Below are 14,602 nucleotides of genomic sequence, written 5' to 3'. Positions count from 1 at the left end.
AAATAGATTATAAATTCATCCTTTCACAGAAGAAAATGGTACATTTAGCTTGTATAATTTCTTGGCCGAAGATATATTATGAATGAGGTCTCACCCTTCTGTCAACTTTCTAAGAAGTCTCCTTCGAAGAACGATGGTTATTCTTTCAAATTCACGAACTTTATCTAATTATAAAGAGGATACCAGATCTCTTTGATGTACTTAATTGCACTCCCCTATATATATATATTGGTTTGAAATCACAAAAAGCTTTATTCCGTTGATGGAAAATCTACCTATAGATCTTATAATACATTCTTTCGCTAGCTAAACTGGTATTAATTCAGATGAAACATTGCTATCATGATGGAGCCATCACTTTTAAAAAGTAAGATATAAGTAATAGGCTAAGGCTTCATGATGGAGCCATCTTTTTTAAAAAGTAAGATAAGTAATAGGCCTCCTCGAATTTATAATGTAAAATTTAACCTTTCACTATGCACTTGTCCATAAACGTCAAGAGTTCACCATTAACATGCTCATTCCTTAATAGTTCACTCACACCATAGTTGAAATATTAATAACTTTGATAGCCGTTATGATGTCTAAAATTCGTCGAAAATACAAATTTTTGAATTTACTTGAGCAATGTTTGCCGTTAAATATTTGGCAGGCTCTATAGCTTAGCTAGGCTTTTACTTCAATAATCTTATCGCCCTCAACAATATACTACTTGATCTAGATTCAATATGTTATTTTTATACGGTATTACCTAAAATATAAAGATGATTCTTTTTCCTTAAGTAGAAAAAGATGATATGTTGCTGATGTCCAAACCTACTATATTTTTCTTCACATGTCAAATCTCTTGTGAGTTGAGCATTCCCTCAATCCTAAAACTTCTTATTTAATTGTGATGCCTTGCAGCTTACCATAATAAGTTTTAATTATCTAACGAATATTCATATGAAGCCCATATTCACTTAGAATTTTGGGTCCCTTTTGGAAGATTAGAGATTTTAGAGGTGATAAGTTGACCAAAATACTATGGAAGGCCTATGACACGTCAGCTTTAAAATTGACCAAGATGGGTCGTGTAAGACTTTAAGTTTTGACCGTAGAACATTGAATTTGAAACAGACTTTGTAAAATTAGCCAAGAAACATATCTGCACGTGCGTCCCTACTTAAATTTCGAGTTCGCCAACAAAGATCTACCTACGACAATAAGAAATTGCGCAACAAACCAACAATATTCCAAAAAACATTTATGTATCTAATTCTTATCACAAAACTTTATTTGTAAATAATCAAGACAAGTAATCCTTTTAGCAAAAAAAAAGACAAGTCCCAATAACATAATATAGTTCTTCCAAAGTATGAGAAACCAAATCCAGAAATATGATTAAGAATATGTAATGGTTTTGGTTAATTTTGACAATTTCTTTGTTGTTCAATTTGAAATTGTACTACAAATAAAAAGACCAAATGTCATAACCGCACGTGTTCAATCATAAGTTTGAAAGAGACAAGATGTACATGCACATACCCGTTTTCAAACAATTTCCGAATAAAAAATTATCAGACGTTACCCCCCCCCCCCCACATAAAAAAATCGAATAGTTTGAAAGATATTTGATTAAGAGAGTTTGGATCTGAAGATTTTGGTTGAATGGACCTCGAGGATAGTAATAATTCAAATATGAAAAATATATATGAATGATCAAACTTTTTTCTCTACTAAAATACTATTGAGAATTTACAAATAGCTCAATAGTTATGAAAAGTATTTGGTAAGTGATGTATTTATAACGTAACTAACTATATTTGTTTTTTTTTTAAATTTGTGTGAAACCTATGAAATTTGTATCTAAAAGTAAAAGGAGAAATGTTTTTAGCCCATAAATAAAAAAACAGAAAAATGAAAATACCCATCTAAAGACAAACTTTGCGCATTCCTGAAAGCATCAACATTAGCATAAACGATCATACAACCTAACAGAGTAAAGTCCATAAACTACTCTAAACAAGGCTACTTGAAAAAACGAAACCCACAAGACAAAACCAACACTAAAAAAGGATTCTGACTTCCATTGAGCAAAGCTTCAATTATGACCATCAATTTTTATACTCGGATATTTCATATTTGTACGTCCAACTTTAACTATCTACATGCAAAAGATTTGTTTTTTTTTTTAGAAATCCAAAAGATTTATTACTTTCTCACAAAAGGATAACTGATCTTGTAAGTGGGTCAATGAATTCGGATTTAGAGTCTTTATTGTCAGCAATCTGAAGCTTTCTAATATTGTCATTTGGCTCTTTCTCATAGAGCTTCATCTCCCTTATGTTTTTCTTTTATGGGCTTTTAGTTTCTGGAAATATTATCGGTTTCCATTAGTTTTATACTCCATTATGAATCATTTAACTTTTTAGCATATTTATCAATTCAGTGAATAAATTATACCAAAAAAAAAATTCAGCGAAGAAAAGAGAAATGAGTTTAACGTAACTTGATCTTGCATGTTTGCTTAATGTCGTAGTTATACAAAACTATATTGTATAAATAGATGTGTCATGTCATCGATAATGTAATAATAATGACGCTGAACAAAATGAACATGGCATGCTGTGGCATGTCGTCCAAAAACAAACAAAGTTTCTGCCCTTCACTAAATCTGTAGCGAAAGGAAAATATAATATGACAGAAAGAAACAACCATAACTATTGTTGCAAGGGATTTTATCCTTAATACAAATATAATTTCGAGGTAAAAGTTTCAACCAGTTTTTCTTCCTCCACTAATTGTTATTATTCCAACCACAATAAACGTGTTTAATCGTCGTTCAACCTTAATAACTTGTTTATAATCGTAGTTGAAACCAAGATTATCCAAAAATTTGTCAGCACGGTCGATCGCAACTGGTAAGTAATTTAGTCAGACATCAACACCAACAATTCTTTTAATATTATGAGTACGAATCTTTTGATTAACCTTTTATTATGCATGAATCAATCAATTCTTACCAACTCTATGAAAACAAAAGAAACAATATAATACATCTAAGTTATATCGCGCAGCCTAAAGGTTTTTTATTTCACCTCAGCTGCCATCGATGAACCCACACGATCGTACCGTTGACTGGTGGTTTATATATCTAATCTAACGGTCTACAATCATTAAAATACACACGGGTGTATATACAACATTCCGCAGCTGATTATTTTTATTTCAATTTAAAAACACAAAAGGATGTTGCCTTGGAAAGTGTCTCTCATTGACCTAAGACTCTTTCTTCCTATATATATACATTTCCACACTCTCCTCTACTGTCAAATCGAATCCTTCCTTCTTTCAATTAACCATCTTCCTCCGATCCTCTGTTCTCTAATGGCCACGCCAAGCGAAACATCAGCTCTTTTCTTCATCAAGAAGTATCTCCTCGACGAATTATCCCCGTTGCCTAATGCCACCACTACCAATCCATGGGAAACCAGCTCCGATTTTTCATTCTTCGGTTCATTTGACCAAACCGGTTTCGATTTTCCTGAATTCGAGACTAAACCGGAAATAACCGATACTCCACTTGCACCAAACGATTCCTTCACGTTCCAATCGAATCCTCCGGTCGTCTCGCAATCGAATCGAAAACCGCCGCTGAAGATCGCGCCGCCGAACAGATCCGAGTGGATCCAATTCGCAGCCGGAAAGCCTCAGCGAGAACAGGTTCCCTTACCACAGGTGGCCGCGGAAGAGAAGAGGCACTACAGAGGAGTGAGGATGAGGCCGTGGGGGAAATTCGCGGCGGAGATCAGAGATCCGACCCGCCGCGGAACCAGGGTGTGGCTCGGGACGTTCGACACGGCGATCGAAGCGGCGAGGGCTTACGACCAAGCGGCGTTTAGGCTCCGAGGAGCTAAGGCCATCGTGAATTTCCCGCTCGAGGTTGGGATGTGGGAGCCACGCGCTGAGAATGGTCAGAACAAACGGAAGCGAGACGGAGCTGAGGAGGAAGAAACGAGGGTTGTTGCGAAAGTTGTGAAGACGGAGGAGAGTCACGGCGTTGAGCAAGTGACGTCGAGTTTGACGGGGGTAGATGACTGGGACTTGACGGAGTTTCTAAGCATGCCGCTTTTCTCGCCGTTGTCACCACATCCACCGTTTGGTTATCCACAATTGACTGTTGTCTAAATGTCTGTTGGGTTCAGCTTGCTGTATGCTGACGTGGAATTACTACGGCGTACACGTGTTTTTTATGATCTCTTGATTCTTTTTGTTGCACACACATTCGGGAAAATTTTATTCATTTATTTGTTCTTTGTATAATACGACTTTCAAGTTTCAACATGCAGTCAATAAAATCATATCGAAATAACATTTTGACTTTAGACTATTAATTCCCAACGTGACTGAATTCATTTTGAAAGATGTAAAATCTGTGATTTCAAGTTACAAGCCTTGAGATACAACATCATGATGTTCTTTGTCTACTTCTTCTCATCTTTGAATTTCCCATACTCTGCAAAAATATAAAACAAAATGACAACGTATAATCACAGATTTTACATACCACTCAAAAGCCAACGTATAAACAAAATGGAACATATCATTTTACATACCATTCTATATAGATCTCTCTATATTTATTGTGATGCATCTTATGGAAAATCTTAGTTTATGTGATTTGAGTTTTCTAGTTAGGTTGGTATAATCAAGAAAGAGCGATTAAAACTTTTTTTTTCATCTATTGATTAACATTAACGCAAATGGAAGTTTCAAGATTACATACACTAGATATCTAACTAATACTAAAAGGGTTATATGAGGAGTAGGGAGGCTGTCCACGTCCCCAAATAAAATCGACCAATAGGAGTTCAGATTTCCGCCACGTCAGCCGCTTCTCCTATGTCGTTTGGGCCTCGCGTTTCACCAGCCCGATAGTGTTCAGAATCGAGAAGCCCGTATCGCGCTTCATCTGCTTGAAACTCCACCGGCTCTGACGTAATTGAGGTGTTATATTTTGTATTCATTGAAACCATTATTAAGATTCGCCTTTAACTCTCTTCCATGGAGTCGATTTAAGTTACCCTTTCTTAATTTCTTTAATCTGTTCAATTATAAAAGGGTTGCATAAAACTCAGAATCTCACTCTTCACCAGATTCAACCCTTCTGATTCATTACACATACGGTAGTAAGGCAATCTTCTGCGTTTCTTGGAAGTATGAAATTTTTTTAACTTTTTACGATTCCTGTCTGCCTGCCGAAGCAGGTTTGCCTTTTTTTAAATCGAAGTTGTTATGTAGTTATTTAGTTCTCTGAGGCTCAATTAAACTTTTGTTTTGTTTTCTCCCGTTGAACCTCCATCTTTCTCAGGAGACGAAGAGTACAATAACAATATGTGGGGCCATACACGGATGCCTACCCTTCTATGGTCTACTCAAACCAGGATGACCTCAGCAGATTCCATGTTGCATAGCAGAGAGGATATGGTGTAGCCTCAGAATATTTCCGGGAGAAAGAAAAGTATTTACGATCCAACTCATGGGGTTTGCCTTTCGAGAGCCAATGTAGCAAAAGTTTATAGTGTTTTTTTTTTTAAGCATCCGGGATATATCTGATCCATATTCAACTATATCTCAGGGTTTAGCTAAAGTTTTGCATCAAAAGGGGCTTTCTTATGTTTCTTGAGAAGCATCATGAGCTCCAGTTTTGAAGTGATGTTTTTTGTCTAATCTTTGACAAAGTCTTGTGCTTATTTTTTTGTTTGTTTTTGCAGTCTTATGAAGAATACGTTGAAATCCACAGCAGGTGCATGAGACAACTTGGTCTTTCTGTCAGTATGTTTTAATCATCACCGTTAAACTTCCAATCTAATCTATGGCTTAACCTGATGATGGTACTTTTGAGTCAACTTACTTTTCTTACAACGTTTGTAGGCTTTGTCATGTTTAATTTTTTTTTTTTTTGGGTTTTATCATGTTCTATGTGATGTGATGCTTATAACTTCATAAGGATCATCATTGGCTTCTTCTTACCCGAGACACCTTCTTTCTTTCTGTGCAGGTGATTCCACAATCACGTGCCTTCAAGTAAAACAGATGATGGGTAAGCTTATGATGATGGTTATACACGTAGGTGATATACATAGCCTAATACTTTATTGTTTTAGATTTAAACTTCCTTCATGGTCAAAGAAATGAAATCAATATATAACCACCTTATATACGCATCAACGGCTAAAACGTGCAGTGTTTTTAATGAGATATTGAAAACTCTTAAAAACCTATGGTCATGCTTCCACGAGGTTAATATGCAAAGGGTTGCTCCAAAGAGTTACCAGCAAGCTGCTGGAGTAGTCTTCGTTTCACAAAAGTTTTAGTTAACTTTTGCATCGATCAGGTACATGAAAATCTCTACGCTATATTTATGTTGGTTCCTGGTTCACTTTTAATAGCTATGCACATTCGTTTTATATGGATGAATACCTAAAGTTGCAGCTTTAGAATATTTGTTCAATGACTCTTCTTCACTTTCCTGGCTCTGTCTCTTGCAGGACCTGGGAATCACCTTGGACAGCAAACTCATGGCTTCTGGGCCAAGTCAGGGCTCTGTAGTAATACACTCAACAATTGTTTCAACCAGTTAAATATTTAAGAGGACATGTTTTACAAGTTTGGATATTGCATCATCACAACTGCTCCTTGATTTAACTCTCTATCTCAGTGTGTTTGACGAAGAAGCCAACCGCCTTCACCCAAAGTTTCAAACGTTTGGGTTCGAAGGAAAAATGGTTTTTTGTTAATAATATTTTGAGGGTGTGTTGTGTTGTCTAAATCTGGGAATCATCTGATACTAATTGACAAATGGTTCTTCTATAGGGAAGTAGGAGATGAGAAATCCATCTTGGAGCTTGAGTTCTTGATCTGATTCTTTCTGATTGCTCATGTTAAATAATTGCTCCGACAACTTCATAGTTGGACGGTTCCTCCAACATCATCGCTGGAGTTTCCACCGGTTCCATAATTGGTGTCTACAGCCCCTACGAGTCCAATGATATTTCCACTGTAAATGAACTACTCTCCCTTTCACTTTCCACATGGCCACTCAGAAAAGATACACAGTGTTCATAATGTTGTTGGTCTACTGCTGTGTGTTCCTTGCAGCTTTGGTCAGAAGAAAAAATACATATAATAAACGCGTGACAACCTGGGCACAACTTGCTAGCAGCCGGCTACTGTATATACTCGAGCTCAGTTATCTTTGTTCTTATTCTAGGGAAAGACGTCTGCAATGTACGGCGAGTTTGTCCTCACGCAAGAGAACATCTAGATCCCCAAAATCAGGAAAATAAACTCTTTCAGCAAAGGAAAGATGTGGTACGATAGTCTGGAGGAAGTACATTGATGATCTCAAGGACCCTGGTCCAAGTGGGAAATCTTACTCGCCAAGGTACATTGGAAGTTTGGTCGTAAATTTTCACAGGTCGTTGTTGTACAGTGGGATTTACGGGTGCTGCCAAGAGCAGAAACATAATGCATAAGCCCTTAGACTTCTATTGTAAGCCATTTTCTGACTACATGGTACCTCTCAAATTCCTAATAGATGCATGACTTATGCAAATTCTATTTTGTTATCTATGTCAATAAAGATAAATCCGATATTTTACTATAGAGCCAAAACTAAGTTAAATTTATACAAAGCATAGTACTAGGTTAGGAGAAGTTACATGCCGTATTCCCAAGATTCATGATTTTAGTTCTGTAACTATTTTGTAATTGCGAGAGCAATGCACTTACCTCGATTATAGTTTATAAAAAAAGAATCACATCTTATTACTATGCTTTTCCAAAATTTTAGTGAAGCCATAAAACCAAGCTAATAGTTCGTTTAAAATTGATGAAGGTAAAAAATATAAGAATCCTGGACCAATTTATCACTGATTTTCAGCTACCATTTATCATCGACAATCAAGATAAATTTAAAGACTCTAACAAAGGTATTGAATTTATATTAACATACCATGAAATATAATATCTCGACTCAACTGCTTATCCAAGAGACGACCCAATACATAATGAATTTATAAACAACCGATGATAATAGATGACAATAACATAACTGATGATCTTCAAGTTATTCTTCCCATCACAGATTACAACCAAAAATATAAGACTTGACGTCGACCTTATCATCACCAGTCTTGAGAGAACTAATAGGCCTCCAATTAAAGAAGAAAAAAAACGATACATGCACGGTATGCTTCGGAAATTTCAACAATGGAACCTGTCTATGCTTTCTTACTTGCTGCCATACTTTCCATCGCCTATGCATTGACCATGGCTTCATACAAACATAAGTTGTCCCATATGTAGGAAAATTTATCTATAAATCAACATTATTACATAAATTATTGAATCACTTTTTGGCATAAATTTACATATTTAAATATCCAAACTGATTACAGATTTTATGATTTTTTATGAACATATTTATATATATACATATATATATATATATATTAAATTATTTAATTAAATCAGATGATGTATAGATAAATATATGATACATAAAATAAGAGAAAGTTTTTTAAAAAAATATTTTTTTATAATATTTTGAACTTTTAATAAAGAGTTAGACATGATTACTAAAATATTAATAGAAACTTCAATTTTTTTACATCTAAAATATATACTAAATATAAATAATGATGTTAGAACAAAACGCAAATTCAAAATATTTCATCCTAATTTTTCAAATATTATATAACAAAAATAAAGGATATAATATAGCAAAAGTAAAATTAATTATTTATATATATTATATTTAGCATTAAAAATTTATAGATAAATAATATTATATTTAACATTAAAAATTTATAGATAAATAATATTATATTTAACATTTTCAGTGTATTTAACACATACAAATTTTTTTAAAGTTGTCTTATTTAAAGCAATGAGTATTTAAATTAGCTTTACTTTAAAATTGAAAAAATAGATTATTATCATAAAAATATATAATAAAATATTAAATAAGATATAAATAACATATAAATATGAAATAAATAATACATATACAAAGAAATATGTGATGTGGAGATTAATAATATATTTACTTAATAACATAAATATGTAAGAAAAGATACTTTGGATAATAACTACAGTTTAACAAATTTTGTATTAATTTTGCATTTGTTTACCATCCCATACATATTTTAGATAGTAAAAAAATAAATTGTAAGTTTTACTGATTTCTAATTCAATTTCTATTTATACTCTTATAACATCGAAGTAATATATTGTAATATAAATATTAAATATAAAATTATTTGAATATACCCGGGCGTAGCCCGGGCAAAATCTCTAGTTAGCCATAAAGGAGCTAAAACAAAAGGTTAGCCTAAAGCGATACAATATCCTCATAACGCCATAACTCCGATCACTTCTCCTAGTAAGAAAAACAGAGTACCACAACCTAACAGTACTCATACCATCAACAACTCTGTCAGGGTAACCTTGTAGAGGGGGAGCTTCTCTCACTGTCAAAGATATGTCTGAGCCACACAGGACCACCTGTTGCCACATAAGATCGAATTCTTAGCTCTTTGGATACACTTGTAGCAATGATATCAGCCCTTCTAAGTTCTATTGGTTGCTCTTTCTTCTTTTTGGATTCTCCACCACACAACTTCTTGCAAAGCTTCCAAAATCCACCGTCCCTGAGGTTTAAAAGATGGCCACGCTCACCAATTGTTAGAGTAGATATTAATTTGTCCCAATTATTACAATTGAACCTAGCTAACACTTTAAAAGTCCAAAGGTAGAATTCATTCTCAAAAGCCAGCTTATGAGATGATGGTGCCTTTACACTTATAAACCATTTATTATTTCTTTCTCTTTCCAATGTGGGACATTTTAAATCTAGCTCTCTTTAGTATTTTTGTCTTCTAGCTTCAAGTGGTATTTGTTATTTATTTTCTTCTTTATTTTTTTATTTTTTATTTTTTTGGTATTTATCAGCCATCTTCTTGGTCTTGTGATCACCACGACGACATAAGAGTCGTTTATTGAAAAGATTACCTTTTGCATCCTGTGATGGCTCATACTTGCAACCGCCCACTGCATCACAACAAACGCTGCCTCCTGTTGGGATGAGCACGAAGAGAAGGCCCTTCTACCGTGAAGCATAACCACTCCCTGCGAATTCCTCAGTACCCACGCTCCTCCTCCTAGCTGTAATGAGGTCGACCAGGAGAAATCAATGTTGCAGTTCATCCATGTTGAGCGGGGAGGTTGCCATTTTTTGCCTGCCTTTCCTTCTACATCACTGTCCTGTCTCGCTTGTTCTGATGAAACTTCTTGTGCCAAGAACCACATGTACGATTTCTCTCTTGCTTTAGACATAGGCTCCGAATGGTAACAGCGGATTGAACGGTGCGGGACAAGCAGTTTGACTGCGGTGCGGTTCTGACAGTTATAAAAACGTATAGATATATGGTATATGTAAAGATTTTTGTTACTGTTAACTGCGGTGCGGTGCGGGACGGATTTTACCATTCGAAGCCATAATGTCTATTGATAAGTAACAATTTTTGGACTACTACATATTTATGGACTACTAAATATTTGACTACTAACTTTTGGAATTGGACTACTACATATGTATGTGTGATTGTATATCAATGACAGAACCTTGATTAGACAAACCACCAACTCGTTGCCCCCCTCGTTTATGTGTGTTATTGATCATATATCTTAATCATCTTGACAATCAAATTCAATAAAAACTTGGAATAAATGAAGTTTTGAAAAAAAATGACTAATATATCTGAGTTTCTATTGATGAGAAACATCCCACATCGGATATATAAGAATTAATCTACTACTATATAAAGGGTTAGGGTCAATCCACTAATTGCCAATTGGTTTTGAGTTGAAAGCCCGTAATAAACTCGATTCTAACATGGTATCAGAGCGATAAGATCCTTTAACCTAATTTACTACAACTACTACTACTATACCGATGTTGGGCTCTCTGTGGATGTTATTCCCACATTGTCCACGCTTCAGACCTAGATGTCTGAGCGTGAGGGAGGGTATTGATGAGAAACATCCCACATCGGATATATAAGAATTAATCTACTACTATATAAAGGGTTAGGGCCAATCCACTAATTGCCAATTGGTTTTGAGTTGGAAGCCCGTAATAAACCCGATTCTAACATGGTATCAGAGCGATAAGATCCTTTGACCTAATTTACTACAACTACTACTACTATACCGATGTTGGGCTCTCTGTGGATGTTATTCCCACATTGTCCACGCTTCAGACCTAGATGTCTGAGCGTGAGGGAGGGTATTGATGAGAAACATCCCACATCGGATATATAAGAATTAATCTACTACTATATAAAGGGTTAGGGCCAATCCACTAATTGCCAATTGGTTTTGAATTGGAAGCCCGTAATAAACCCGATTCTAACAGTTTCCATCATACTGACGTATAATATATCTGAGTTTCCATCATACTGACGTATGTGAGTACGTAGAATATATAAAGATTTTTGTTAAAACATACGATCCGATGAAACAAACCAAGCTATACGCTTAGAAAAAAATTGGAAGGCTTTCTTTTCTACAAAGGACGACTTGGAAGGAACGAAGAAGACACTCTGAAAGTGAATCTATTGAATGAGCCGACAGGAATATAAGAAAAATTTAAACAAAAGGTATTGTATTGTACACACTACTTGGGCTGCCGCTACATTTTAAATATTTAGGAACCGAAACGACATCGTTCATTAAACAAAGAAGAAAAGTCGTTGGAGAGAACGCGTTGGCATTGGACGACGCAGCAGCCGATACTGTTACAGAGAGAGAGTCACCTTCACTAGTTCACATTTTCTTACATCAAAAAAGTCAAAACCATTTCTTTCATAAACCCATCTCCTCTCTCTCTCTCTCTCCGTTCTTGTTTCACTTCAATCATCACAGACATTATTCACACGCAGAAGAAGCGTCTCAAACTCTTTTCTTGGAATGGCAGGCAGAGATATTCTCCATAAGATGAAGGTACAAATTTGGCTATTTGACTCTTCTTACTATGAGATCTCCTTGATCTGGTCTGGTTACCCTTTTGTTGTTTGGTCATGATTTTGACTCGTTTTAGCTTCTCTGATCTTAGCAGTTTATCTTTTTAGCCTTTAATGATAAAAACTTCAACTTCATGGTTCTGTCTGGAGATTTCTGTGCATAGATATTAGTTTTAATTCCTCTGTTGTGGTTATGAAACTGTTCCCTGGTTAAAGGCCTGAGCTTATAGTTCATGGGTGTGTACAGACAGTGTTTGTTCCTGGATCTTTGTTCTTGTGTGCTTGCAGTATTAACTATATTTATTATTATTTTCAAGGCTGGGTTCTTTGGATCGGCTCCTGACACGGGAAGAGGCAAAAGCAAGATGTGGAAGAACATTACCCACGGTTTTCACTTTGTCAAGGGCAAGTCAAGCCATCCCATGGAGGACTACGTAGTCTCCGAGTTCAAGAAAGTCAACGGCCATGAACTCGGTTTGTTTGCCATCTTTGACGGTCACTTGGGACATGACGTGGCCAAATACTTGCAGACTAATCTCTTCGACAACATTCTAAAAGAGGTAAGTAAATCTTAATTACAAGGCTTAAAAGTAAAATCCTTTGTGAATGACCTTTTGTTTTTTTTTTCTCAGAAGGAGTTTTGGAGTGAGACGGATAATGCTATAAGGAACGCGTACAGATCAACAGACGCGGTGATACTGCAGCAGTCTCTTAAGCTTGGTAAAGGAGGGTCAACGGCTGTAACGGGGATTTTAATCGATGGTCAGAAGCTAGTGGTTGCTAACGTTGGAGACTCCAGGGCAGTGATGTCTAGGAATGGCGTTGCGCATCAGCTCTCGGTTGATCATGAACCAAGCAAGGAGAGGAAAGATATAGAGAAGCGAGGTGGATTTGTATCAAATATGCCAGGTGAAAAGCTGTGTTTATATTCGGTACTTGACTAGTTATGGTGTATATATTGACTTTCATGACGTGTTGCAGGGGATGTACCACGAGTTGATGGACAGTTAGCTGTTGCGAGAGCGTTTGGAGATAAGAGTTTAAAGATACATCTGAGCTCAGAACCAGACATTACGCACCAGGCGATTGATGATCAGACTGAGTTCATCGTTTTTGCTAGTGATGGTATTTGGAAGGCAAGTCAGATGACTTCAGTGGTATTTTCTTGGTTTGGTTTTAAACCGCCAGTTTACTCAGTTGTTGATGTTTTAAGTGCAGGTAATGTCGAACCAAGAAGCAGTTGATGCGATCAAGAGTATCAAAGATCCACAAGCAGCTGCAAAGCACTTGATAGAGGAAGCTATATCTAGAAAGAGCAAAGATGACATCTCCTGTATTGTTGTAAAGTTCCATTAGTCTCTTATTCTTTGTTTTCTTTTTCAGATAATTTCTCTATAAATCATCGCTTCAAGTTTGCAAGATTAAGTTATTTTTTCAAGTTGTCTGTAAAATCAGTAATGATGTTTCCCAGAAGATGTAATTTATTTATGATAGCAATCTGGTTTATTTTCATACAAATAAATGAAATAAGAAAATTGAAACAGCCTTGAGATACAACATCATGATTTTATTTGTCTACTTATTCTCATCTTCGAATCTCCCATACTCTGCAAAAAAAATAAAAGTAAAAGCAAGCAAACAATTCACCTTCATTAGAGATGCTCAATCAATATCAAGTGACGTTTAAAGAGTTTGGTCAAAGGAATGGAGCTTACAAGCGCATGCATGGTTTTTTGAAATGGGGAAGCCACCGCCGAAATGGCACTGGTCAGAGAGAGCCAAAACGCTTGGCTTGATTGCTTCAAAGGCTGTGGTCAGAAACTCCATACACCGGCAAATCCGCCTCCTGTCCTTAGCCTTTTCACGGCGGCTACTGAACCAGCCGCAGCACTCGGCGGTGGGAGGCGATTCCTGTTCGACGAAGAACAGCTTGCATTCTTCCACCATAACGTTCGCCACCTCTAGGCACTCACGGGGCCAGGGACGGTCACCCTTGTCGGCGGTTGTGATTGCAAACAGCATGCACGTCATCGCAAACGCTACTCTCATCATCATCATCTTAACTATTTTACAAAATTATCTTGGTTTGTTTATTTTGATGTGGGCTTGTATGTTATATAACAGACGTAATCCTGACACTATCTTATATACTGTAAGTCTGTAACAGAACATTTAATTCAGTAACGCATGCACGCATGGTTTTAAATACTGTTTGGCCGCGTGCGAACTATTTTCAAAACAGAAAGAAAGCGTTTCTTCTATTCAAAAGGAACATATCTCAAAACTGACTGTGTTGTCGTAAACTTCACGTTCCCAAGACATAAAATTTAATATATTTGTTTTCTTCAAAATTTAGTATACAACGAGTATAAGTTATCGAATCTAATACAACGGTTCCTCGACTGGTACCTCGTTGTGAAAAATAACAACTAATAAGAACTATATAAACCCCCTTGTGAATTGGCCATTTCATATAGAGTATCAAGAACACAACAAGAAGACGCACCACTAAATCATGCAAAAACGATTAG

The 14,602-nt window shown here is 35.9% G+C and overlaps 3 protein-coding genes across 22 annotated transcripts; 2 read left to right on the top strand and 1 right to left on the bottom strand.

Annotated features, from left to right (window-relative positions):
- The first annotated feature begins 1,581 nt into the window (after positions 1–1,581).
- On the top strand, positions 1,582–7,648 carry LOC103855373 (ethylene-responsive transcription factor 6-like). Of its 20 annotated transcripts, XM_033272411.1 has the most exons (6): positions 1,582–5,503; positions 5,757–5,817; positions 6,044–6,085; positions 6,230–6,379; positions 6,534–7,044; positions 7,144–7,648. In XM_033272411.1, the coding sequence occupies exon 1, from the start codon at positions 3,232–3,234 to the stop codon at positions 4,168–4,170; it is 939 nt and encodes a 312-aa protein (XP_033128302.1). In that variant the 5' UTR covers positions 1,582–3,231; the 3' UTR covers positions 4,171–5,503; positions 5,757–5,817; positions 6,044–6,085; positions 6,230–6,379; positions 6,534–7,044; positions 7,144–7,648. The 20 variants fall into 20 exon arrangements, with proteins under 20 accessions (XP_033128302.1, XP_033128265.1, XP_033128279.1 ...); XM_033272374.1 differs by having other exon boundaries at positions 1,582–5,249; positions 5,354–5,503; positions 5,757–6,379; XM_033272388.1 differs by having other exon boundaries at positions 5,757–5,788; positions 6,044–6,379.
- A 4,039-nt stretch (positions 7,649–11,687) lies between these two features.
- On the top strand, positions 11,688–13,614 carry LOC103855360 (probable protein phosphatase 2C 58). The gene is made up of 5 exons (XM_009132336.3): positions 11,688–12,051; positions 12,389–12,631; positions 12,704–12,980; positions 13,053–13,207; positions 13,290–13,614. Exons 1-5 carry the CDS (start codon positions 12,019–12,021, stop codon positions 13,425–13,427), a joined length of 846 nt encoding a protein of 281 aa, XP_009130584.1. The 5' UTR covers positions 11,688–12,018; the 3' UTR covers positions 13,428–13,614.
- On the bottom strand, positions 13,535–14,192 carry LOC103855364. Its single transcript, XM_009132345.3, has 2 exons — positions 13,787–14,192; positions 13,535–13,678 (listed from the first exon to the last, which is right to left on the bottom strand). Coding segments are annotated over exons 1-2 (345 nt in total). The 5' UTR covers positions 14,130–14,192; the 3' UTR covers positions 13,535–13,676.
- Positions 14,193–14,602: the final 410 nt, after the last annotated feature.

The sequence above is a fragment of the Brassica rapa genome, chromosome A01 (genome assembly GCF_000309985.2).
Source record: "Brassica rapa cultivar Chiifu-401-42 chromosome A01, CAAS_Brap_v3.01, whole genome shotgun sequence".
Lineage (NCBI taxonomy): Eukaryota > Viridiplantae > Streptophyta > Magnoliopsida > Brassicales > Brassicaceae > Brassica > Brassica rapa.
The sequence above is the reverse complement of the archived record's forward strand: the minus strand, read 5'-3'. Positions and strand labels throughout refer to the sequence as shown.